Genomic DNA, 26,644 nt, shown 5'->3' with positions numbered 1-26,644 from the left:
TCTTTCCCTCCCCTCCCCCATCTCCCCCTCACCTTCCCCCCACCCCTCCCCCTCCCCCACCCATCTCCCCATCTCTCCCTTCCCCATTTCTCCCCATCTCTCCTTCCCCATCTCCCCATCTCTCCCTTCCCCATCTCCCCATCTCTCCCTTCCCCATCTCCCCATCTCTCCCCTTCCCCATCTCCCCCTCTCCCTTCCCCATCTCCCCTTCCCCATCTCCACTCCCCTCTTCTCCTTCCCCATCTCCCCTCCCCTTCCCCCATCCCCCCACCCCTCCCCATCACACCCTCTCCTCCCCCCTCCCCCCATCTCCCCACTCCTTCCCCTCCCATCTCATCTTACTTCCCCTCCCCTCCCCTTCCCCATCTCCCCCTCCCATCCCCATCTCCCCCTCCCCCTCATCTCCCCACTACTCCCCACCCCTTCCCCTCCCCTCTCATCTTACTTCCCCTCCCCTCCCCCACTCCCCTCCCCATTCCCCTTCCCCATCTCCCCTTCCTCTCCTTTCCCCATCTCCCCTTCCCCTCCATCTTCCTTCCCTCCTCTCTCACCCTTTGCCTCTTCTCTCCCCTTTGCCTCCTCTCTGCCTTTCCCCTCCTTTCCCCCTTCTCCTCTTTCCCTTTCCACTCCTCCCTCCTCTCTCCCCATTCCCCCTTTCCTCTCCACTCCCCTCCCTCTCTCCCACACAGACCCTGTATCCCCTCCTCCCCCCTTCCAAGGTATAAATATTATACAGGCGTAGAATGGATCGGTAGAAAGTCAGAATCTAATCTCAACCCCACCCCCCGAACAGATGCAGAAAATGCAAGCAGGCTTTTGCCACTGATATTAGGAGGGTTAAAAACCAGGGGACATGCGTAAGGGGTGAAGGGGGAAAGGTTTAAGGGGTACATTAGGGGGAACATCTTCATGCAGAGAGCTGTGGGAGTGTGGACCGAGCTGCCAGCTGAATTGTTAAATGCGAGCTCTATTTTGACAGTTAAATAAAAGACATACAATACATTTACAGGTGGCCTGGTTGACGTGATGGTTCGCAGCGACACTGTTACAGCGCCAGCGATCGAGACCGGGGTTCGAATCCCGCGCTGTCTGTAAGGAGTTTGTACATCTTCCCCTTGTCTGCATGAGTTTTCCCCTGGGGGAGGTCCGGTTTCCTCCCACCCTTCAAAAAACATACAGGGATCGTAGGTCCCAATTGGGCAGAACGGGCTCGCGGCCGAAAGGACTGGCTACCATGCTGTATGTCTAAATTAAAAAAAAGAACATTGGACAGTTACATAGGAAAGGGTGAAGGTCAGTGGCACTAGGCAGCACAGACTAGAAGGGCCAGCGCGCTGTTGAGTCCGAACGTTCATTCATCAAAAATGATGAGGGCGCAGGTTTTACAGTGAAAGCAGGGAGTTTTAAAAGGGGGGTAGTCGCTGAGAGAGGTGGACACCTGGAACTCGTTACCAGAGTGGGTAGTTTACGTTTAAGAGGCATCCAGACAGACAAAGGGTGTTAGCATAGATGGGCTGAACAGCCTGTTTCCACACTGAACAACAAATGTTGATACCAGTAAACAGATACGCAAAAGGGTGGTAAGGAGGCAGGGTGGGGCACATCGCCCCCATCCACTACTGTGGTAGGTACTGAGACACCTTATCGGACACAAGTGAACTCCTTGGCAAAGTAACGGATAGAGAAAAAAACCTATTTCCCTCTAATATCACCAACAGTTACTACTAGCGCACAGATCCACGAATATCGAAAGGCAATGGACGGAGGTTGTTACCCATGGCAGGAGAGCCTCAAACTTTCTTTCCACTCACAACCCACTTTCAGTAATCCCTACACCATCAGTGCTCTGCGATCAGTAAGGGATTGCTGAAGGTGGAATATGGGTGGAGAGAAAAAAGTTTGAAATCCACTGTTTTAATCACCCCTCATTGACTCCTTATGTGCACTGTTTCAGAGCTCCAAAGGAAATGAACCAATGACAATTATTTATCAAGGAAAATATTTCAGTGACAATTGGGCCCGGAGCAGTGGTTCTTGACCTTCCCTTCCCATCCCCATCCCACTTTAAGCGATCCCCTTACCAATCAGAGCACCGGACGGTGGTGGTGATGCACGAGTGGGGGGGGGGGGGGGGTGGGGGAAAAGAGGTGGAGAACCACCGATCCAGGACAAGAGGTCACAGCTTCAGGACTGAAGGGCATCTGCCCAGAACAGAGATGTGGAGGGATTTCTGGAGGCTGGGGTCATTTAAGGCAGAGATTGACAGGCTCTTGATCAGCCAGGGCCATCAAAGGTTATGGGAGGAGGCTGGGCAGTGGGGAAATGATTGAGCAGTGGTCGAGAATCGATGGGCTGAATGGCCTGCTTCGGCTCCCACGGCTTGTGGTCCCGTATAAAGATTCACAGATAGAAATAGGTGGACGATTGCCCTTGCCAAAACACAAGCAGAATATATAAGCACTCACATGATAACAGACGCACACAGAGATTTGTAAACAAGCAGCCAAATCTCCTTTAGGTGTGAAATTCAGCAAAATGAGATATTTGTGCTTAGAGAAACTGTTTAAAATTTGTGATACAAATGGAACAGGTTATCTTATTACCACTTCCAATGTTGACAGCCTTTACCACTGTCCATGTTTGCACACAGGCATTTTAACTGTTTATCAAATACTCCCCTGTTTGCCTTTCAAACCAAGGCATTAATTCAATAAAAATAATCAGGTAACTTCCAACAACCGTCGTATCACCACGGTCGACATTAATTTCCTCGCGCAAGCAGCCATTTGCAGTCAGCAGATGCTTACTCCCTGCAACCGAGGAGGCTGTTCAGCCCACAGGTTTTCATGCTGGCTCTCAACAGAGCAATATCATTGGTCCAAACCAGTGGTTCTCAACCTTTTCTCCCCCCGCCCCCCCCCCCCCCCCCCCATTCACACACCACCTTAAGTCATCCCCGTTGCCACAGATGCACTGTGATTAGGAAGGGATGACTTAAGGTGGTGTGTGAATGGAAAGGTTTGAAGACCATTGGTCTGGATCATAGAACATTGCAGCATAGAAAACTCAACTGGTCCACAGCGCCCATAGGAGGTAAATATATACCCCCGATGTTTCGGACCTGAGCCCCTTCCTCATTTTGCCTGAATTAAAAGGCACAACATTTAATTCAGAAGCCTGTATTTTTTCACTGATACCTCGAAGAAGGGCTCAGGCTCGAACCGTCGGTAAAAAATAGCCCTCCCCTCATCAGCAGGGGAAATGTTCCGAGGCCTCCAGCGGATGCCTGAAACCACAGATAGTACCGAACCCTGTATGGGGTATGCGCCACCTAACGTCCACAATACGTTCTGTGAGATTGGGCGCTATGCGATGTGGACGTTGTGCGAACGCCATATTATATACTTAGTAAAGCTACTTGGGGTACTGTAGTGTTCCTGTAAACTTTTTACTTGTAAGTAGGGATCAGTGTGGGGACCGACAGGGGGCTGTGGGGAGAGAGTGGAGCAGTAGGATCAGTGTGGGGACCAACAGGGGGCTGTGGGGAGGGAGCGGAGCAGGGGGATCAGTGTGGGGACCGACATGGGGCTGTGGGGAGAGAGCGGGGCAGTGGGATCAGTGTAGGGACTGACACGGGGCTGTTGGGAGAGAGCGGGGAAGTGGGATCAGTTTCGGATCACAGTTGACTGCGGGTAACTGAAACCAAGGATAAGGGGCACCCCTGTATATCTTTGTCTCCTATGGACACTGTGATACCAGTCAAGTTCCTCTGGCATTTGGGTGTTTTTACTACAATCACAGTGTCTGCAAACTTTCATGCCTCACTTGGTAATGGCAGGATCCCCTTCGTCCCCACCAGCCTCCGCACCCAACATATTATCCTCCACAAATTCCGACACCCGAAACATGATCCCACCATCAGATACCTCTCCTCCCCTCTTCGCCTTCCCTCCGTTCACTCCTCCCTTTCCACCAATCCCTCCCTCGGTACCTACCCCTGTAGCTGCAGGAGATGCCCCGCGTGTGCCCACACCTACTCCCTCACCACCATTCGGGGCCCCGAGCCGTCCTTCCAGGTGACTCGTGAGTCTGCAAGAGGATCCCCCACTGCATCTGGTGGTCTCGACTATGCCGGAGAGACTGGGTACAGATGGGGAGATCGCTTCACTGAGCCCCTCAGCTCTGTCCGCCTTAATAGCGTGGATCTCCCAGTGGCAGCCCATCCCCATTCCCTCGCTGATGTGTCTTTCCACGGTCTCGTGCTCTGCCGGACTGAGACCCCCTCACAAATTGGAGGAGCAACGCCTCATTTTCTGACTGGGCTGCCTCCCACTGGACGGCAATCTACCCGACTTCTCCGGCTTCCACTAGCCCCCTCCCTGTTACCCCGCCAGCTCTCCACCCCTCTCCATTCACAGAGTCAACCCCCCCTCCCCCTGTCTGCTGGTGTGCCCTCCCTCCCTTATCCACCCATTAATTCCTGCCTGTGGCTGTGCCCCTCCCCACCCACCATTTTATACGGACATGTTGCTCATCCCTTGAGGAAGGGCTCAAGCCCGAAACGCTGGTTGTGCATCTTTATCTTTGCTGTATGATGAAGGCTGCGTGATCTGCTGGGTTTTTCTCCAGCATTTCCGTTTAAGCTACCATCACAGGGTCTGCAGACTGTTCTTTAACTCCAGAGGATCGTCAGAACACCTCTGGCGATTACTGGGGTCTCAGTGACAAAATTTACCAGGAGCATCGCTGAAATATAACCAGGCCACTTCGGCCCTTCAAATCTGTGCTAAACTGTTATTCTGCCCAGTCCCACTAAGCTGCACCCAGTCTGTACCCCTCTCATCCACGTCCCTGTCTAAATCCTTTTTAAACATTAAAAACTGAGGCCGCATTCACCACCTCAGCTTGTTCCACAACCCCACTACTTTCTGCGTGAAGAAGTTCCCCCTAAACTTTTCCCCTTTCACCCTTAACCCATGCCCTCTGGTTTGTATCTCACCCACCCTCAGTGGGAAAAACCGACCTACATTTACTCTTTCTGTCCCCCTCATAATTTTAAATACCTCCTTCAAATCTCCCCTCATTACAGATGCTCCAGGGAATAAAGTCCGAACCTGTTTAACCTTTTCCCTGTAACTCAGTCCCTGAAGTCTGGGCAACATCCTAGTAAATCTTCTCTTTCAATCTTATTGATATCTTTCTTGAAGGGCTCAAAGAATTAATGTGGACCCTTTCCACCCAAAACACAGGATCTCTGGCCCACCACCGTCAGGAAGGAGGTAGAGGAGCATCAAAATCAGGATGGCCAGGCTGGGAAACAGCTTCTTTCCACAGACTGGGAGATTGAAGAACAAGTATCGGGTGCCTCTAACTGAATAAATCATCCCAAAATATTTATGTTCAATTATATCTTTGTGTATATACAGTATCTGATTATTATGTTGAGAGTCTGTGTTTCCGTGTGTGAGAGAGAGACTGTGTGGTGAGAGTGTGTGTGTGTGTGTGTCTTTAAGTGTTCCCTATGCTCTGATTAGTAAAGGGTTGTTTAAGGTGGGAGGTGAGTGGGAAGAAAAAGTTTGAAACCCACTGTTTTAATCATCCTTCATTGACTTTGTTATGTGCATGGGTTGAAAGCTCCAAAGGAAATGGACCAACCACAATTTTTCTGAAGCAAAATATTTCAGTAGCAATTAGGTCTAGAACAGTGATTCTCAACCTTCCCACTCACCTCCCACCTTAAACAATCCCTTACTAATCACAGAGCCCCGATGGCGTAGGGATTACTTTAAAGTGGGAGGTGAGTGGAAAGAAAAAGGTTGAGAACCACTGGTTTAAGGTTGGAGGGTGGGGAAAAGATTTAACAGGAGCCTGAGGGGTGGTGGGTGTGTGGAACGGGCTGTCAGAGGAGGTGGATGAGGCAGGGACTTTTGCAACATTTAAGAAAACATCGGACGGATCCGTGCATAGGATGGATTTCGAGCAATATGGTGGGATCTGTGTGAGTGCAACATTTTGGTCAGGGCCTGTTTCCACCCCGTGACTCTGACTGGTGGAATGGGCTTGAAGGGGTGAATGGCCACCTCTGGCTCCTGCTGCCTAATGCGGCCAAATGCAAGCTGCCATCGTTGCATGACTGAGATGCCGCACAGAACGGGCACGGCGGGTCACTGACCCGCAAACCCCCTCCCACTTTCCCCACGTGCAAATCCCCAATATTCTCCGCCCAAGAGAACGGGGGGGGGTGGGGGCGAATCACAGCGGCCCTTTTGACCGAGCCACCCTTCGGGGAGGCGGGTAGGCAGCGGAGGAAGCCCAGGCAGTCGCAGGGAAGGCGTGCGAACTCCGCGCAGACAGCGCCGGAGGTGGGGCCCGAACCTTGCTGTGCTGCCTGGTCACAGGGCGATGGGCCTCTCAGCTTCCAGGCGAGAGCCAGAAACCCGGGGCGTAATTTCACCTTGGCGATTGCAGGCAATGTCTGCTTACCAAAGAGAAATCTGTTCCAGAAATAGTGGCGAATCACTTAGAAATGAGGTCAAATCGAGATGGAGGAATTAATTAATTTAATGGCATAAAAATCTCAACTCCCTTGGACCCTACGTCCTACATCCTTGGATTCAAGAGACGAATTCACTGGAATAATGAACATTGATGTTAATACTCCAGCATATCCCCGATTTAAAAGTGATCTCCAGGTTCACATGATCCAGGAGCAGGAGGCCCATTGAGTGTGGCCCAAGCTGATCCATCCTCCCAGTCGTTCCCACTCCCTGGCCTTCTCCCCGTGACCCTTTGATCTCTGTCTTTTTTAAAATTTTTTTATTTTTCACACCATAAATCACAATAGCCATGATATACACTTTTTCTTTTTCACACATTTACAGTGACTTTTTCTCCCCCCCCCTCCCTCCTCCCAAGCCACCCCCCCACCCCCACCCCCTCTCATCCATTTTAGGTATACAATCTAGGTTACATTAATTCAGTCTGATCTCTGTCTTAAACACATCCACAGCCGCCCGTGGCAACAAGTCCCATGGACTCGTGATCCTCATCTCCATTTTAAACGGACGCCCTTATATCCTGGATTTAAACGTAGACACATTGCATGGTGGCAGGCCCTTTTGGCCCACGAGCCCATGCCGCCCAATTGACCTACAACTGAAAGGTGGGAGGAAACCAGAGCCCCCTCCCCTCCTCCTCACAGTGTAGGATTCAAACCCCGGTCCCGATCGCTGGAACAGCGCTGAGCTAACCCAGTCATTCCCAAAGTGGGCAGTGCAGCTCCCCAGGGGGCGGCAGGAAGATCCAAGGGGCGGGTTGAAAGTCTGTTTGTATCTTGGTGCCATGGCCCAAACAGGACGCACGCCCCGCGACAGCCGGATCATACTGCAGACGCCACGTGGATCATTGCAGCGTTTTCACATCTGTAAAGCCCAAGGCTCTCGGTTTTGTAAGCAAGTTATCTTCAGCCAGGGATGGTGACTGGCTACGATGGGACTGCTCAGGACAGGGACCGTTCAGGATGGTGACTGCCTGGGACAGTGACCTCCTGGGACAGTGAGTGACCGCCTGGGACGGTGACCACTCAGAATGGTGACTGCCCAGGATGGTAACTGACCACCTGAGACAGTGACCACTCGGGACAGTGACCACTCAGGACACTGACAACTCGAGACACTGACCGCGCGAGACAGTGACCGCTCGGGACGATGACTGCCCAGGATTGGACTTCTGGGACGGTGACTGACTGTATTATATCAAAACGCGGACTGATCAAAACCGAGTTATACGAGGTATCCCTGAATTCCCTTCTAACATTAAGTAGTTGTTAAGTATTTGATTTTTTTAGTCATCGCGGTAATATCTCATGTTTTTTTCCGGCTGCATTTGTTGTGCTGGGACACAGCACCGTTGAAGTTGTCCAAAGGATTGAGTTCCTTGGGCGGAGAACTTCACCTGGTCCCTTCACACCAGCTCCGCAGCCAAGCAAGCATCACCGCCTGGTTTGGAAGCCGCAAGACCCTGCGGTTCAATCCATCGGTTACCCGAGCTCCAGATCCAAACCTCCGACGCGACCAGGAAGCTCTCAGCGCCCGGGGCCCTTCTCGCCCGCAATGCCCTCTCTGATGCCCAGTTCCCACGAGGCCGTCTCCAGCAGCCCCCTGCGGGTTCCCAGCCGCCCCGTCTTCTGACCCCTCAAAAGACTTTCGAATGCCTGCATCAAATCGCTCTGGTGGCGCCAGAAATCGGGGAGAACGACCCCCCCCCCCCCCAATCCGTTGAGAAGGGAGAGGCAGAGGAGGCGACCCACGGGGCCAGCAAGGGGGCTCAGCAGCTGAGGGGTGAGGACGTGGAGCCGACTGGATCACGGGCGCCCCGGGGATCGGTGCTGGGATTCAAGAGGGCGCTGAGGGCAGGGGGAGAGTCTCGGGCGCCGATGGCTCCTGGTCGTGCTGGAGGTTTGGATCTGAAGCTCGGGCATGGGCGACGGATTGAACCGCAGTCCGCGGGAGGCAAATCCACGGACGATCGGTGACTCTTGTCAGTTTCTCTTCCTCTGGGCAGTGCTCGGGGTCCGTTAGGCAGAAGGCAATTCCGTGTTACACGACAATAAGGGCATCACCTCCATCCGCAGGCCAGTCGGGAGACCCCCTGCCACCTGCTAGCCGCTGCCTGCACTGCTGCCCACCCAGCCTTCTGCCTCGGCGCCCACCTCCCACACAACTCCTGGAAACCAGTTCCCTTCGGGGAAACCAACTGGCGCCACCTAAATCAAACGCTGCTCCCCTGACGGTGGGGGTGGGAAGGCGAGGGTTTCGGCGGCTGGGGAGAGAGCGCGGCCGACTCCCTGATCACAAGGGAGAGAATGGACCAAGTCTTCTTACTGAGCGGCGTCCCACACAGCCGGACGCTGCCACTAATTCAGACATGAAAGAAACTTAGAGTGGGGATAAAGGGATTCTATCCCGGTTGGGCCACAGAAACGCTGGAGGAACTCAGCCCGTCTCACGGCGTCCGCAAGAGGTAAAGTTACATGAACGACACGTTTCGGGGCCTGAGCCCCTCTTCGAGGAACAGGAAGGCGTCAGAACAAAGACTGAAGGCCGGCTTGGGGAAGGAGTCCGGGTGTTAACTGGATGTGATAAGAGAAGTGTGAGAATTCATTTTGGCTCTGTGAAAGGAGAGAAAGAGAGGGGGGGGGGGGAAGAGCGAGAGAGAAGAGAACGAGAGAGAAAGAGAGAAGAGAACGAGAGAGAGAGGAAGAGAGAGAGTGAGAAAGAGAGAGACAACGAGAGAGAGACAGAGGGAGAGAGAAAAACAACTATACAGAGAAAGAGAGAGAGACAGAGGGAGAGAGAGAGAAAGAAACAGCTATACAGAAAAAGAGAGAAAGGAGAGAGCTAAAAAGAGATACAGGGAGAGAGAGGAGACACGTGTGCTGCTTCTGCCACCTGCTGGCCGCTGCCTGAATTGCTGCCGCCTAAACTTTTTTTTATATAGAAACCCACAAACTTTATTCAACATTACAAACACAAACCACAGACAAACTGAACTTCAACTCAAACCAAAAACACGTGGCAACAATGACGAGAGAAGCAGTAATTACCACCACCTCTCTGCTACACGACAACTTAAAACACGATTTTCCACACTGGAGGCCCCACCGTCCCCGGAACTCGCCCCCCCTCCCCCGCGTCCCCTTGGACGCCACGTGTTCCCGCGCCAACAGCGCAAAGGTATCACCCAGAAAGACAGGCAGGCAGTCAGCTCGCCCTACCACCTCGACCCGTGAATGCCCCCCCAAGAGGGCAGCCGCGGATCAGGAGCGAGGGGCTAAAGGATCACCAGAGTTTGAGGGATTCAGCCCTTTCAGGGAGGGGGAAGAGGGGCTGCCCACCCAACCTTCTGCCTCGGAACTTGTTCGTTGACCTGCGCCCAACCCGCTGCACAACTCGTGGAAATGGGTTCCCTTCAGAGAAAACAGCCAGTGCTAGGGTGGGGGGGGGGGAAAGACGAGGGTTGCGGCAGCTCAGAGAGAGTGCGGGGGGGGGGGGAACAGGGTGAAGGGGGAGAGATAGAGTGGGCGTGGAGGGGGAGAAAAGGTGCAGGGGAGAGAGACAGGGTTCCGGGGAGAGACTGGATGAAGGGAGTGAGACAGAGCACAGGAGAGAGAGAGAGAGAGAGAAAGAGAATTCTAAGAGGTTCATGTGGTTTTTCCAAGTAGAGGGAGTCAAACAGGCTTTTCTCTGAGAGAAAGAGAGGTCAGTTCTACAATTTTACAGTCAGCAGCCGCAGCAGGGACTGGAAAAGGACAAGCTGGCAAGCTTGTGGAAACCCCATTTTGGAAGATGGGTTGTGAGTGTTTAATTCACCCTGGTCAAAGCCCTTGTGGTCCATACAAGAGGAGAGGACTGGCTGCCTAATGTTTCACTTGGAATAAGCGAACCAAGAAAGAACTCTGTGGTGACCTGAAAGAAAGAGGTTATCATCTGGAGAATACTGAGGGGGCCAGTTTCTTTTGCAAGACACTGAAATGGCTGATCGGAAGGAATCAGTTTGTGTCCAACGAGAAACAAATCTCTCACTGAAAACCGACAAGACCTTCCTGAGCGGTAACCATTTACCTTTCAAGCATCAAAGGCTGGCGAACTTCATAAATGTTAAATTCTGTGCACAGTACAAGAATTGGCTGGAACCAGTGAACTTGGAGGAGTGAGAATTGAGATTGGACTGTGAATCAAATAACTTTTCTGAACTTACACACACATTACATACACGTGCACTTAGAATTAGAAGAGCGTTAAGTTAAGTTCAAATGTGATTCTGTTTTCATGTTTAAAGATAATTAAAAGCAACTTTTGTTTAAGTCACCATTTGTCCCGGTGAATTTCTATTGCTGCTGGGTTTTGGGGCCATCTGGGCCCATTACATTAGATTCATCTCCAGCTCCCGCACCCACACAAAATCCAGAACAAACCACTGGCAGCCCGAACCTTCGACACGGTTAGGAAGCCTTCAGCATCCTGGGTGCCCCCCCCCCCCCCTCCTCGCATACCTGCTGCCCTTCCAGCCAGCCTCCGGCAGTCCTGCCGCCCAGTTCATTTTCCCACTCGGCTCCCTGCCAGGCTCCACCCCTTGCCCACACACAAGGGGACATTTCACCACGGACAAAGCACCTGTCGACTCTTTTTGACCTGTTCCCCTCTGAGATCGGCTGCTGGCATCAGTTGAATGTTCTCCCCATGTCCATTGGGAGGGGGGTTCCCAGGGGGCTCTGGCTTCTAAAGGTGTGTAGGATAATGGGGTGCGATTGGGCGGCATGGACGCTAATGGTTGTGTGGAAAAGCAGAAGGTCCTGGGGTGAGGGGTCCCATTTTCTGAAATTACCTGCAAGTTGCCTCACAGGGTTGACAGAGTCATCCAGGAAGCCAATGGCCTGTTACCTTTCAGAAGTCGAGGGACGGAGCTGAAGAGCCCAGGGGCGGTGACGCAGCTCTGCGAAACTCCACTTAAGCAACCCCTTACTAATCACAGAGCACTGTTGGCTTGAGATGACTTAAAGTGGGATGTGAGTGGAAAGGAGGTTGAGTACCACTGGGTTAGAAGGAGGTTTTACCCAGAGAGTGGTTGGTGTGTGGAATGCACGACCTGGGTCAGCAGGGGAGCCAGGTACATGGGTGAAATCTAACTGGACAAGCACGTGGGGGAATTGAAAGTGGGGGAGAGAGAGGGTCTAAAGCAGGGGTGTCAAACTCAAATTCACGGAGGACCAAAATTAAAAACTTGGACTAAGTCGAGGGCCGAACTAAATATTTATTGAAAATTTTCAACAACATCTGCATGTTTTCTCCTCTTTCAACATATGTAATGTTAAACTTTTTCTTATTAAAATAAATGTTTAATTAGAGTTTTGGATAAACTCTTTCATTGTCATTGGCCCATTTCCTTTAGCGTCTGAAACCGTGCACATGACGAGTCAATGAGGGATGATTAAAGCAGTGGTCTTCAAACTTTTTCTTTCCACCCACAGACCACCTTAAGCAATCCCTTACTAATCACAGAGCACCAATGGCACAGGGATGCGAGTGGAAAGAAAAAGGTTGAGAACTGTTGTATTGTGGTAACTCCACATCTGATTAGGTTAATTGTTAGGCAAGTGGTCAGAGAAGGACCCCCCCACCCCAAGAAAGGCTTAAATCACAGGAACAAAATAAGCTTCCGTCTCACTGCTCCCAATCTTACACACAGTCCTGATGTGGAATGTGGGGTCGCAGCTCCACGTTCACCCGAGTTCAGGTGCTGTCTGTGTGGAGTTTGTATGCTCTCCCCTTGTCTTGGACCAACAGGTCGGTCGCCTGACGAAGTCACCCGAACCCCCCATTGAAACGCCGGCGTCCGGGGCGGTGGAAGAATTGGCTGAGAAGAGCGCGTTACTCCCACCCCCCTCCCATGGTTGGAGAGGGATTAAACTGTGATCTCACGGCGCCGTGCTCATCTCCAACAAAAGGTGCGGGAGGCAGGGTCCGCCACGCATGGAGCGAGAGGGAAGGCATCGCCAATGAGACGTTCGGTCTGGCGCCGCCGCTGAAGTGCAGACCCAGCGAGGATGGTCCCCAACTCCAGCCGTGTCTGTGTGTCCGGGAGCTGGGCGGGCTGAGTGCGGCGCTCCGATCCCCGAGATTCGGGACTCTGAGATCCCTCCACACCTCTGGCATCTTCATTTTCACCTTCAGTGTGCATGCGCTATACTGGCGTGGTGGCCAGCGGGCCAACTCTAATATATATTTAATATGATCTTGCGGGCCAAATATAGCCCGCGGGCCAGAGTTTGACATGTGTGTCTAAAGGACGGCACCACATTGTGGGCTGAGGGGCCTATGCTGTGCTAATATACTGACGATACTGTCAGCAAAGCGGCCAAGGTGGTCAGGGGGTGGGGAGCCTGGTGGTGAGGGGGGCATGTCACCGTGTGTTAATAACAGGAGCGCCACGTACACAAAGTTGATCCTGATGCCTGATAAATAGATTTTGGTTAAAGAAGTTTTTGCCTCCCTTTTGAATTAACTGCACTCTGCAGTCCGCTCTGTGGCCACCGGAGGGCAGTGTCGCTCCACAGGTGACGCCTGGCATCCATGGGTGAACATCACCTCTTCTTCCAGCTCAACACCCTCTCTCCCGACAGCATCAAGATCGATCTCACCTTCGCCCACCTCCCCCTGGTCTCTCTCCTTACCCCTCCTTCTCCATCCCCCCTCCCTCGCCACACCCCCCACACACATCAGAGAACCACCCCTCCCGCTGTCTCCGCCTGTCACCCACATGGGGTCATGCTGCGGGAAGGCAGACCCTTAGGCCCGACCAGCCTGTGCTGACCCATATGTCCCGACTGAAGCACAGATATCTGCAGAAGCTGTGATTGCAGTAAAAAAAACACAGAGATGCTGGAGGCAACCGACTGGTCTCATGGTGCCCATCGATGATTTGGGCCTGGGCCCTTGCTCAAGGTAGAAGCAAAGAACAATAAGGCATCAGGATAAAGACGGGAGACTGGCCGGTCTCCTCTTGTCAAATCCGATTAACAACTTTTGTTGGTCTGGACTCTTCTCCCAGCCTCCAGTCTTTATTCTGAATGGGTACAGGGGGAGAGAGGGTGCGGGGAAGAGAAGGTTCGGTGGAGAGAGGTTGCGGGGGAGAGGGTGCAGGGTATAGGGGGAGAGACAGGATGAAGAGAGTGAGACAGGGTGCAGGAGAGAGAGAGAGAGAATTTTAAGAGCAGCATGTGGTTTTCGAAGCAGAGGCAGTCAAACAGGCTTTTCTCTAAGAGGGAGAGAAAGAGAGATCAGTTCCACAATTTTACAGTTAGCAGCAGCAGCTGGAACTGGAACAGGACAAGCTGGCAAGCTTGTGGAAAACCACATTTTGGAAGATGGGTTGTGAGTGCTTAGTTCACCCTGGTCAAACCCCTTGTGGTCCATACAAGAGGAGAGGACAGGCAGCTTAATGTTTCACTTGGAATAAGGGAAACAAGAAGGAACATTGGTGCCAGTTCCTTCGGCAAGACACTGAAGTGGCTGATCGGAAGGAATCAGATTGTGTCCAACAAGAAACAAATCTCTCACTGAAAACCAACAAGACCTTCCTGAGCGGTAACCATTTACCTTTCAAGCATCAAAGGCTGGTGAACTTCATAAATGTTAAATTCTGTGCACAGTATAAGAATTGGCTGCAACCAGTAAACTTGGAGGAGTGAGAAGTGAGATTGGACTGTGAATTAAATAACTTTTCTGAACTTACACACATTACATACACGTGCACTTAGAATTAGAAGAGGGTTAAGTTCAAGTGTGATTCTGTTTTCATGTTTAAAGATAATTAAAAGGAACTTTTGTTTAAGTCACCATTTGTCACGGTTAATTTCTATTGCTGCTGGGTTTTGGGGCCATCTGGGCCCATTACATTAGATTCATCTCCAGCTCCCGCACCCACACAAAGTCCAGAACAAACCACCGGCAGTCCGAGCCTCTGACACGGTTAGGAACTCTCCAGTGCCCTAGGCGCCCCCCCTCGCATACCTGCTGACCCTCCTACCAGTCTCTGGCAGTCCCGCCACCCAGTTCATTCCTCTCCTAGACTCCCTGCCACACTCCGACCCTTGCCCATGCACAAGGGAATAATTCCCCACGGACAAGGCACCCGTTTCCAGGGGTCTCCGGCTTATAAACGGGTGTAGGAAAATTGGATGCGATTGGGTAGCACGGACGCGTGAGCCGAAATGGCCTGTCACCATGTCCAATGGGCTTGTAATGTCTCCTTATGTGACACAGTGCTTCGAGAATATGTGTGTAAGGGAATCTACACCTTGGCCCAACAGGAGGTGCAGAATTGTCACCTATGCACAAAAATTAATAAGAAGGTAATGAGGACAAGGACCATGGGAGGTCAACCATTAGCCATACGCCCTTTTCAACGTATCCAGATCGACTTCACAGAGTTACCTCAAGTCCAAAGATGGAAGTATCTATTGGTGGTAATAGATCACTTTACCCGATGGGTGGAAGCCTTCCCAACAGTAAATGCTACAGCCTCTACAGTAGCTCGCCTCCTCCTAGAGCAGATAATCCCCAGATATGGTATAATGGATTCTATAGACTCAGACAGGGGTCCACATTTTTCTTCAAAAATCCAGCAATTGATTTGTAATGCATTACAGGTCTCTTGGAAATTGCATACCCCTTGGCATCCACAAAGCTCAGGGAGTGTTGAACGTATGAATGGAACCCTAAAAATGCAATTGACAAAATTAATGGTGGAAACTAAAATGCCTTGGATAAAGTGTCTGCCCCTGGCTTTATTGAGAATTCGTACTGCCCCACGAAAAGATGTAGGATTGTCCCCTTATGAAATGATGTTTGGGCTTCCCTTCTGAAGTACAGTTGAGGGGTGTCCCACCTTGGGGGAAGGGGATATATTTGTTAGGAACTATTTACAGGCACTGTCACGCTCTCTTACAGATTTACGAAAGAGAGGACTATTGGCACAAACACCGCCTCTAGACTTTTCTTTACACAAAGTGGAACCAGGAGATTGGATTCTCATCAAGACCTGGAAAACTGAAAAACTCCAGCCCCAGTGGGAAGGTCCATACCAAGTTCTCTTAACTACAGAGGCTGCAGCACGAACAAGAGAGAAGGGGTGGACGCACGCATCCAGATTTAAGGGACCTGTAGAGGCGCCTCAGGACCCTGATACGAACTCAGACTGGACTTGTGTTCCTGGAGAAAAACCTCTTACTTTGCGATTTCGCAGAAAGACTTGATTCACAATGTTATTGTTATGTTCTTTGATTTTTCTTAGTTTGCCTATGTCTTTATCAGGTGTGAAATGTAAGAAATGCAGAGACACAGTGGTCCTGTTTCAGGACCACATTTGGGGAAGAAAGGAGGGTAATTTTATTTCCCATACCTCAGTTCCTGAGAAATGCTGGGCAGAAAATACCACCCAACATCCATATACCACTTGTGTGGAAAAAGAAGGAAATAATATGGGTCATTATATACAGATTCCTAATACCATTCCTTTCCCTCTTAACGGTTGGAAGGGTGACTCAGGCCCACCATGCCCTGATGGACTCTGGTTTTGCATACACCAGCGTACTGTTCCAATGAAAAGTTCCACTCTACACTCGAAAGTGCCTGCCCCTTTAAGACAGCCGGACTTAATTCGAGTCCATCCAAATAACCATGAAAGTTTCGGTCATGCAGTTGGGGGAGATAACCGTTTTGTAGATCTTGCAACTAAAATTGCAGGAACTTTTAATGTAACCAATTGTTGGGTCTGCGGGGGTCCACGGATGTCAGAGCAGTGGCCTTGGTGGGGGGAGTCCCTCAATTCATTGACCATGATTTCCCGAATATGGACAACTAACCGAATGAGATCAAGAGAAACTTGGTCTCTCTCTAACGTCCCCTCTGGTTTTTATTGTCTCTCACGAACCGGCAAATACCCAGTAGGAAAAAGTCCCTGCAAGGCTGTATGGATTCGCATTTCGCCTGGTATTTTCACTTGGTTTCCTAAACCCCTGACTTGGTTCTTATCCACTGTTTTTAAAACTAATTGCCTACCCCTGTCTAATAGCAGTATTCAGTTTTGGAATTGTACCAGTTCCACCATCACAGGACCATACCAGTCAAACCCTGTTCTTAAAAGAGTTTGGGAAAGGGGGTATGGAGTATCCCCAAATGGATTATTCTGGGTATGTGGTAATAAAGCTTATACTCGTCTCCCCTTACAGTGGAGTGGAACTTGTTTCCTAGGAATAATCCGCCCAGAATTTTTCCTCCTACCCCACGATCACGGTCATAAATTAGGAGTGAAGGTTTTTGATACATTACACCGTCAGCCCCGCTCTAGCACGGTACATTTGGGACAATGGGGAGATGATTGGCCTCCAGAAAGCATAATTCAATATTATGGTCCCGCTACATGGGCTCAAGATGGATCCTGGGGTTATCGTACTCCTATTTATATGTTAAATCGCATTATTCGCTTACAAGCAGTCCTTGAAATTGTTACAAATCAAACAGCTCTAGCCCTGCAATTACTTGCATCCCAGCAAGGTCAAATGCGCTCTGCTATATATCAGAACCGTCTAGCCCTAGACTATCTCCTAGCCACGGAAGGAGGTGTATGTGGAAAGCTTAATTTGACTAACTGCTGCTTACAGATTGATGATAATGGCCAAGCCATTCGAAAAATCGCTGATAATATTCGTACTTTGTCCCATGTACCTGTTCAAACCTGGCATCCTTTTGCAAAATTAAATTGGATTGACAAATGGTTTGGAGGAACCTGGTGGCGTACCTTATTGTGGGTCATCGGAGGTATTTTATTCCTCCTACTTATTTTGCCCTGTATTATTCCCTGTCTACGCAGCCTGGTGATTTCCATGGTTAAGGGTTAGGGTTAGGGTTAGGGTTAGGGTTAAGGTTAGGGTTAGGGTTAGGGTTCATTTGGCATGGGGGTGGCCCTGCCAAATTTCTCAGCTGGAACATCAGGGGAATGAGAAGCCCTATCAAAGGTTTTCTGAACCTATTCAAAACCTCGTGGCATTTATTAGACTGGAGGTAATCGCATCCACTTTAAGAGGGTCCACAAGAAAGCTAGTCCACGAATGGTAACCCTTCATGCATTCTTTTCCCTCTCTCCCCCTGCACCCTCTCTCCCCACTGCACCCTCTCTCTCCACCTGCACCTGAGGAGGAAAAGGCAAACTGTGAAATGGACTAGACTGGGACAATCGGATTGTAGAAGGTTGCAGAGGGACACTGACAGGATGAGGAGCTGGGCCGAGGGGTGGCAGACGGGGTTTAATCGGGAGAAATGGTGCACTTTGGAAGGGCAAACTCCAAGGCAGACTGTAAAACTAATGGCAGGATCTTTGGTCGTGTGGAAGAGCAGAAGGACCTGGGGTGAGGTGTCCCATGTCTGTATTTCCTTGAAAGTTGCCTCGCAGGGTTGACAGGGTTGTCCAGGAAGCCGATGGCCTGTTACCTTTCTGAATTTGAGGGACGGAGCTGAAGAGCCCAGGGGCGGTGACGAAGCTCTGCGAAATTCCAGTTCGACCACTACGCCAGTTCTGGTTGCCTCGTTATCAGAGAGGCGTGGGAGCCTGGGAGAGGAGACTTCCCAGGACCATGCCTGGTTTAGAGTGATGTATTATGGGCCGAGGGGACGGAGGGCGGAAGGATACAATGATGGAGGTACACAATGGGCAGCTCGGCCATTTGGCCTGTCGAGGCTGCTCCGCCACTCCACCCTGAGCTAAACCGGTGTCATGTCTCATTCCAAATTTTCCCCACATCCTTTGATCCCCACACTCATTAGATACCTGTCAATCCCCTCCTTAAACTCCCCCAATGATGGCAACGAATTCCACTAGCTGAAGAGGCCGCTTCTCGTTTCGATTCTTTTCCCAGATTCGCCCACATTCATATCGATTCCGTCCAGTGCTTTCAGCCTTCGAAATGTCTCGATAAGATCCCCTCTCACCCTTCTCTTCTCCAATGAAGAGTCCAAGAGCCGTTAAACGTTCCTCACACATTAGCCCCTGCATTCCATGAACCATCTCTGAACTATCTCCAACATCATTACATGCCTTCTAAGATAAGGGGCCCAAAATTGCATACAGTTACTCCAAATGAGGACTCAACAGTGCCGCGTCGAGCCTCATTGACACCCCCTCTACACTATTCCCCTTGAAACGAAGGCCAACATAGTATTCGCTTTCTTCACTGTTCATCTGGCCTGGTGGTTCACCTTGAGGTCATCCTGCACGAGGAAGAGGTAGAATGGATGGCCCAGCGCCTCCTTCCCGGGGGCCACCACTGCTCAATACAAGAGGGCAGGGCTTCAAGGTCATGGGTGGGAGGTTCGAGGAAGATATTAGAGCAGTAGCTCTTCCCACCCCAATGCCACTTTAAGTAATCCCTGCAGCATCAGGGCTCTGTGATTAGTAAGAGGTTCGATGTGGGAGGAAAGAAAAGGTTTGAAACTCACTGCTTTAATTGTTCCCTCATTGACTCGTTATGTGCAGGGTTTCAGAGCTCCGAAGGAAATGGGCCAATGACAATTTTTCTCCAGCAAAATAACAATTGGTTCTGGAGCAGTGATTCTCAACCTTCCCTTCCCACCCACATCATACCTTAAGCAACCTCTTACTAATCACAGACCACTGTTGGCTTGAGATGACTTAAAGTGGGATGTGACTGGAAAGAAGGAGGTTGAGAACCTCTGGGTTAGGAGGTTTTACCCAGAGAGCGGTTGGTGTGTGGAATGCACGACCTGGGTCAGTGGGGGAGCCAGGTACATGGGTGAAATCCAACTGGACAAGCACGTGGGGGAATTTAAAGTGGGGGGGAGGGATAAAGGACGGCACCATATTGTGGGCTGAGGGGCCTATGCTGTGCTAATATACTGACGATGCTGTCAGCAAAGGGGCCAAGGTGTTCAGGGGGTGGGGAGCATGGTGGGGGGGGGGCGGGGGCATGTCACCGTGTGCTAACAGGAGCGCCGCGTACACAAAGTTGATCCTGATGCCTGATAAATACATTTTGTTCAAAGAAGTTTTTGCCTCCCTTTTGAATTAACTGGGCTCTGCAGTCCGCTCCGTGGCCACCGGAGGGCAGTGTCGCTCCACGGGTGACGCCTGGCATCCGTGAGTGAACATCACCTCTTCTTCCAGCTCGACACCCTCGCCCCCGACAGCGTCAAGATCAACTTCTCCCCTTCGCCCACCTGCCCCGGTCTCTCTCCCTACCCCTCCTCCATCCCCCCATCCTCACCACATCCCCCCCACCACCGTCAGAGAACCATCACTCCCGCCATCTACGCCCGTCACCCTCGTGGGATCATGCGATGGGAAGGCAGGCCCTTCAGCCCGACCTGCCCGTGCTGACCCACATGTCCCGACTGAAGCATGGATATCTGCAGACGCTGTGACTGCAGTAAAAAAAAACACAGGGATGCTGGAAGGGGTCTCGTGGTGCCCACCGACGATTTGGGCCTGGGCCCTTGCTCAAGGTAGAAGCAAAGAACAAGAAGGCGTCAGGATAAAGACGGGAGACTGGCCGGTCTCCTCTTATCAAATCGAATTAACACCTTTTGTTGGTCTGGACTCTTCTCCCAGCTTCCAGTCTTTATTCTGAGTGGGTGCAGGGAGAGAGAGGGTGTAGGGGGAGAGACAGGATGAAGAGAGTGAGACAGGGTGCAGTAGAGGGAGAGAGATAGAGAGAGAGAGAGAATTTTAAGAGCATCATTTGGTTTTCCAAGCAGAGGGAGACAAACAGGCTTTTCTCTAAGAGGGAGAGAAAGAGAGATCAGTTCCACAATTTTACAGTCAGCAGCAGCAGCTGGGACTGGAACAGGACAAGCTGGCAAGCTTGTGGAAAATCACATTTTGGAAGATGGGTTGTGAGTGCTTAGTTCACCCAGGTCAAAGCTCTTGTGGTCCATACAAGAGGAGAGGACTGGCTGCCTAATGTTTCACTTGGAATAAGGGAAACAAGAAGGAACTCTGGTGACCTGAAAGAAAGAGGTTATCATCTGGAGAACCCTGAGGAGGCCAGTTTCTTCGGCAAGACACTGAAGTGGCTGATCGGAAGGAATCAGTTTGTGTCCAACGAGAAACAAATCTCTCACTGAAAACCGACAAGACCTTCCTGAGCGGTAACCATTTACCTTTCAAGCATCAAAGGCTGGTGAACTTCATAAATGTTAAATTCTGTGCACAGTATAAGAATTGGCTGCAACCAGTTAACTTGGAGGAGTGAGAAGTGAGATTGGACTGTGAATCAAATAACTTTTCTGAACTTACACACATTACATACACGTGCACTTAGAATTAGAAACTTAAGTTCAAGTGTGATTCTGTTTTCATGTTTAAAGATAATTAAAAGCAACTTTTGTTTAAGTCACCATATGTCCCGGTGAATTTCTATTGCTGCTGGGTTTTGGGGCCATCTGGGCCCATTACATTAGATTCATCTCCAGCTCCTGCACCCACACAAAGTCCAGAACAAACCACCAGCAGCCCGAGCTTCTGACATGGTTAGGAACCCTCCAGGGCCCTGGGTGCCCCCCCTCGCATACCTGCTGCCCCTCCAGCCAGTCTCCGGCAATCCCGCCACCCAGTTCATTCCTCTCCTTGACTCCCTGCCACACACCAATCCTTGCCCATGCACAAGGGAATAATTCACCACGGACAAGGCACCCATTTCCAGGGGGCTCCGGCTTCTAAACGGGTGTAGGAAAATTGGGTGCGATTGGGTAGCACGGACGCACGAGCTGAAATGGCCTGTCACCGTGCTGCCTGCTTGTAATGTCTCCAAGCATTCCTGGTGGGGCTGGCCCTGCCAAATTTCTCAGCTGGAACATCAGGGGAATGAGAAGCCCTATCAAAGGATTTTTGAACGTATTCAAAACCACGTGGCATTTATTAGACTGGAGGTAATCGCATCCACTTTAAGAGGGTCCACTGGAAAGCTAGTCCACGAATGGTAACCCTTCATGCATTCTTTTCTCTCTCTCCCCCTGCACCCTCTCTCCCCACTGCACCCTCTCTCTCCACCTGCACCTGAGGAGGAAAAGGCAAACTGTGAAATGGACTGGACTGGGACAATCGGATTGCAGAAGGTTGCAGAGGGACACTGACTGGATGAGCAGCCGGGCCAAGGGGTGGCAGACGGGGTTTAATCTGGAGAAATGGTGCACTTTGGAAGGGCAAACTCCAAGGCAGACTGTAAAACTAATGGCAGGATCTTTGGTCATGTGGAAGAGCAGAAGGACCTGGGGTGAGGTGTCCCATGTCTGAAGTTCCCTGAAAGTTGCCTCGCAGGGTTGACAGGGTTGTCCAGGAAGCCGATGGCCTGTTACCTTTCAGAAGTTGAGGGATGGAGCTGAAGAGCCCAGGGGCGGTGATGAAGCTCTGCGAAACTCCGGTTCGACCACTACGCCAGTTCTGGTTGCCTCGTTATCGGAGAGGCGTGGGAGCCTGGGAGAGGAGACTTCCCAGGACCATGCCTGGTTTAGAGTGATGTATTATGGGCCGAGGTGACGGGGGGCGGGGACAGCGAGGGAGAGGAGGAGGGTGGGAGGAGGCAATGATGGAGGTACACAATGGGCAGCTCGGCCATTTGTCCTGTCGAGGCTGCTCCGCCACTTCACCCTGAGCTAAACTGGTCTCATGTCTCATTCCAAATTTTCCCCACATCTCTTGATCCCCAGACTCATTAGATACCTGTCAATCCCCTCCTTAAACTCCCCCAATGATGGCAACGAATTCCACTAGCTGAAGAAATTTCTCCTCATCTTGGTTTTGAACAGGCCCCTTCTCGTTCCGATTCTTTTCCCAGATTCGCCCACATTCATATCGATTCTGTCCAGTCCTTCAGCCTTCGAAATGTCTGGATAAGATCCCCTCTCACCCTTCTCTTCTCCAATTAATAGAGTCCAAGAGCCACTAAACTTTCCTCACACATTAACCCCTGCATTCCAGGAACCATCTCTGAACTCTCTCCAACATCATTACATCCCTTCTAAGACAAGGGGCCCAAAACTGCATACAGTTACTCCAAATGAGGTCTCAACAGTACCGCGTCGAGCCTCATTGACACCCCTTCTACACTATTCCCCTTGAAACGAAGGCCAACATAGTATTCGCTTTCTTCACTGTTCATCTGGCCTGGTGGTTCGCCTTGAGGTCATCCTGCACGAGGAAGAGGTAGAATGGATGGCCCATCGCCTCCTTCCCATGGGCCACCACTGCTCAATAGAAGAGGGCAGGGCTTCAAGGTCATGGGTGGGAGGTTCGAGGAAGATATTAGAGCAGTGGATCTTCCCACCCCCACACCACTTTAAGTAATCCCTACGCCATCAGGGCTCTGTGATTAGTAAGGGGTTGGTTGTGGGAGGAAAGAAAAGGTTTGAAACTCACTGCTTTAATTGTCCCCTCATTGACTCGTTATGTGCAGGGTTTCAGAGCTCCGAAGGAAATGGGCCAATGACAATTTTTCTCCAGCAAAATAACAATTGGTTCTGGAGCAGTGATTCTCAACCTTCCCTTCCCACCCACATCACACCTTAAGCAACCCCGTATTAATCACAGACCACTGTTGGCTTGAGATGACTTAAAGTGGGATGTGAGTGGAAAGAAGGAGGTTGAGAACCACTGTGTTAGAAGGAGGTTTTACCCAGAGAGCGGTTGGTATGTGGAACGCACGACCTGGGTCAGCGGGGAAGCCAGGTACATGGGTGAAATCCAACTGGACAAACACGTGGGGGAATTTAAAGTGGAGGGGAGGGATAAAGGACGGCACCATATTGTGGGCCAAGGGGCCTATGCTGTGCTAATATACTGACGATGCTGTCAGCAAAGGGGCCAAGGTGTTCAGGGGGTTACTCATTTGGAGTAACTGTATGCAGTTTTGTCACCGTGTGTTAATAACAGGAGCGCCGTGTACACAAAGTTGATCCTGATGCCTGATAAATACATTTTGTTCAAAGAAGTTTTTGCCTCCCTTTTGAATTAACTGGGTTCTGCAGTCCGCTCCGTGGCCATTGGAGGGCAGTGACGCTCCACGGGTGACGCCTGGCATCCATGAATGAACATCACCTCTTCTTCCAGCTTGACACCCTCCCCCCGACAGCGTCAAGATCAACTTCTCCCCTTCGCCCACCTCCCCCTGGTCTCTCTCCCTACCCCTCCTTCTCCGTACCCCCTCCCTTGCCACATCCCCCCCACCACCGTCAGAGAACCACCACTCCTGCCGTCTTCGCCCGTCACCCTGATGGGATCATGCGGCGGGAAGGCAGGCCCTTCAGCCCAAACTGACCGTGCTGACCCATATGTCCCGACTGAAGCATGGATATCTGCAGACGCTGTGACTGCAGTAAGAAAAAAACACATAGAGATGCTGGAAGCAACCGGCCGGTCTCGTGGTACCCATCGACGATTTGAGCCTGGGCCCTTCCTCAAGGTAGAAGCAAAGAACAAGAAGCCATCAGGATAAAGACGGGAGACTGGCCGGTCTCCTCTTATCAAATCCGATTAACACCTTTTGTTCGTCTGGTCTTTATTCTGAGAGGGTGCAGGGGGAGAGAGGGTACGTGGGAGAGAGGGTGCAGGGGGAGAGAGAGAGAGAGAGAAAGAGAGAGAGAGAGAGAGAGAGACTTGCACCCTCTCTCTCTCCCTCTCTCCATCTCTCCACCTCTGTCCATTCCTCTCTCTCTCTCTCTCTCTCCCCCTTTTTTAATGTGTATGTACATCAGAACCATTCCATGGGGTGAAGTGCCTGTACTGATCCATGTCCATTTTGCACATCATTCTCTCTGACCTTGCGAGTTGGGGAATGAACAGAGGTCAATGAGGGATGTAGGAAATTGAGGCATTGATTTAACTGAATTCGGAGACACAGCCCAGTTCCAGGCCCTTATGGCCCACAAGGTCAGAACGCAAGTCCACGTGACCCATTCACCAACAAGCCCCGTACATCACTGGATCATGGGGGGAAACCGGAATCCCCAGGGAAAACCCAGGCAGACACAGGGTGAACGTACAAACTCCTCACAGGCAGCGCAGGATTCGAACCCTGGTCTCTGGTGCCGTACAGCGTGGCGCCGACTTACAGGAAAGGTGGCGTGGAGAACACACTCACACCATAGTTCGTTCCCTGCCTCACATTGTCCTCTCCAGAAGTGCTTCTCCAACATGCCCCCCCTACCCCCCCCACCACCACCCGACAGAGGGTGGAAACATCCTCTATGGACGCTGTTCGGCCAGCAAACAGTTCATTTCCCCAGCTCCCCCCGACCTGTTGTCCCCTGGGCCTCTGGGACCCCGGAGGGACTGACCAGCCCAGCCCTCTGAGTGTGGCCAGTGCTCGGCTTCACAGACAAGGTCGCTGGTGAGGTGGGATCATGTGCCAGGATGATGCCTAAATTCCTGGGCGCCCTTGTGACCCCACTCCGAAGATTATCCGCTGGGGAACAGGTCACAGCCGTCTCCAATCACCAGGTCTCTACCTCCGATATCCATTCCCCCAGTACCTGCACTCTGGTACCTGTTCCCCAGTACCGTTCCCCTTGAACCCATAACCCCTAGTAACCATTACCCCATTCCCCCCACCCCAGAACCCCAGCCTGTACTCACTGTGTGACTGACGGTTCCAGCTCCTGTCGACTGTGAGAGTGGAAACACCATGGTCAGTAGGGAGGGAGCAGGGGGACAGAAGAAGGTCATCCCACCCTCCTCTCCTCATCCCGAATCCCTGGGACCTCCTCAGCTAGATAACCCGGGACCCCTTCACACACTGAATCCCTGGGACCCCCTCGCTCTGCACCACTCAGTCTCCCTCTTTCTTTCTCTCTTCCACCTCCATCTTCCCCACTTTACCCCTCCCCATTTCTCCTCTTCCCGTCCACTCTCTCTCCCCTCCTTCTTCGCCCTTAATCTACCCTGCTCTCTCCCCCTCAGTTTCCCCCTCTCACCCCCGCCCTGTCGGAATGCCACACGCTGGTACCCCCCCTCCCCCCTCCCCGTGGGGATGTCACACGCCGGGACCCTTCTCTCCTTCCCCTCCGCCCTGTGGGGATGCCACACGCCGGGACCCCCTTCTCCCCTCCACCCTGTGGGGATGCCACATGCCAGGACCCCCCTCTCCCTCTCCGCCCTGCCGGGATGCCACATGCCGGGACCCACCTCGGCAGACAGGTTTGGTGGTGTTCCATTTGCCGAACTTGGTGCAGATGGAGCGGGCGCTGCCCACCAGCTTGAAGCCAGCGTTGCAGCGATATTCCACCACTGTGCCCTCGACCGGGGTACGCAGCCGGTCCCGCGTCAGAACATAGCCATCCTCCAGGCTCAGGGCCAGGCGAGAGCAGCTCCGCACTGTCGGGGAGGCATAGAGGGTTGAGGGAGGAGAGGGTGGAGTTAGAAAGTGGGGGGAGAGAGGAAGATGGAGAGGGAGAGAGAGTTAGAGATGGAGATGGATAAAGAGAGAGGGAGGGGGTGAGGGAGGGACAGAGAGAGGGAGCGAGGGGGATAGAGAGGGTTAGAGAGAGGGGTTAGAGGGGGAGATGGAGGGTTAGAGAGGGAAAGGGTTAGAGAGGGAGGGGTAGAGAAGGGGAGAGAGAGAGGGTTAGAGAGGGAGAGGGTTAGAGGGGGAGAGAAGGGGAGGGGGAGGGAGGGGTTAGAGGGAGAGAGTGTAAGAGAGGGACAGAGGGGTTAGAGGGGGAGAGGGTAAGAGAGGGAGAGAGGAGTTAGAGGGGGGAGAGCGAAGAAGAGAGAGGGAAAGGGTTAGAGGGGGAGAGAAGGGGAGGGGAAAGAGGGGTTAGAGGGAGAGAGGGGTTAGAGGGGGAGAGCATTAGAGAGGGGTTAGAGGGGGAGAGCGTTAGAGAGGGAGAGGAGTTAGGGGGGAGAGGGTAAGAGAGGGAGAGAGAGGTTAAAGGGAGAGAGGGGTTAGAGAGAGAGAGGGTAAGAGAGGGAGAGAGGGGTTAGAGGGGGAGAGGGTAAGAGAGGGAGAGAGAGGGGTTAGAGGGGGGAGAGCGAAAGAGAGAGAAGGAGAGGGGTTAGAGGGGGAGTGGGTAAGAGAGGG

The 26,644-nt window shown here is 51.8% G+C and overlaps 2 protein-coding genes across 2 annotated transcripts in view; one reads left to right on the top strand and one right to left on the bottom strand.

The window, feature by feature from the left end:
- gabbr1b (gamma-aminobutyric acid (GABA) B receptor, 1b) overlaps positions 1-26,644 on the bottom strand; it is a 75,783-nt gene that overhangs the window by 46,900 nt on the left and 2,239 nt on the right. The window contains exons 4-20 of the mRNA XM_069915585.1: positions 25,750-25,938; positions 25,201-25,230; positions 15,174-15,277; positions 13,318-13,408; positions 11,442-11,553; positions 11,054-11,353; positions 9,776-9,831; positions 9,043-9,130; positions 8,790-8,914; positions 8,367-8,564; positions 7,954-8,227; positions 7,409-7,618; positions 6,048-6,494; positions 3,857-4,272; positions 3,198-3,286; positions 1,050-1,162; positions 735-822 (exon numbers count right to left, since the gene is read on the bottom strand). Of these exons, the coding sequence (XP_069771686.1) occupies positions 735-822; positions 1,050-1,162; positions 3,198-3,286; positions 3,857-4,272; positions 6,048-6,494; positions 7,409-7,618; positions 7,954-8,227; positions 8,367-8,564; positions 8,790-8,914; positions 9,043-9,130; positions 9,776-9,831; positions 11,054-11,353; positions 11,442-11,553; positions 13,318-13,408; positions 15,174-15,277; positions 25,201-25,230; positions 25,750-25,938 (2,930 nt within the window). The remainder of the gene's footprint in view (positions 1-734; positions 823-1,049; positions 1,163-3,197; positions 3,287-3,856; positions 4,273-6,047; positions 6,495-7,408; positions 7,619-7,953; positions 8,228-8,366; positions 8,565-8,789; positions 8,915-9,042; positions 9,131-9,775; positions 9,832-11,053; positions 11,354-11,441; positions 11,554-13,317; positions 13,409-15,173; positions 15,278-25,200; positions 25,231-25,749; positions 25,939-26,644) is intronic.
- rps5 (ribosomal protein S5) overlaps positions 23,284-26,644 on the top strand; it is a 335,501-nt gene continuing 332,140 nt past the window's right edge. Inside the window, exon 1 of the mRNA XM_069919353.1 lies at positions 23,284-23,291. The gene's annotated coding sequence lies outside the window, so the exon portion shown is untranslated. The remainder of the gene's footprint in view (positions 23,292-26,644) is intronic.

Source organism: Narcine bancroftii, chromosome 2 (assembly GCF_036971445.1).
Source record: "Narcine bancroftii isolate sNarBan1 chromosome 2, sNarBan1.hap1, whole genome shotgun sequence".
Taxonomy (NCBI): domain Eukaryota; kingdom Metazoa; phylum Chordata; class Chondrichthyes; order Torpediniformes; family Narcinidae; genus Narcine; species Narcine bancroftii.
The sequence above is the reverse complement of the archived record's forward strand: the minus strand, read 5'-3'. Positions and strand labels throughout refer to the sequence as shown.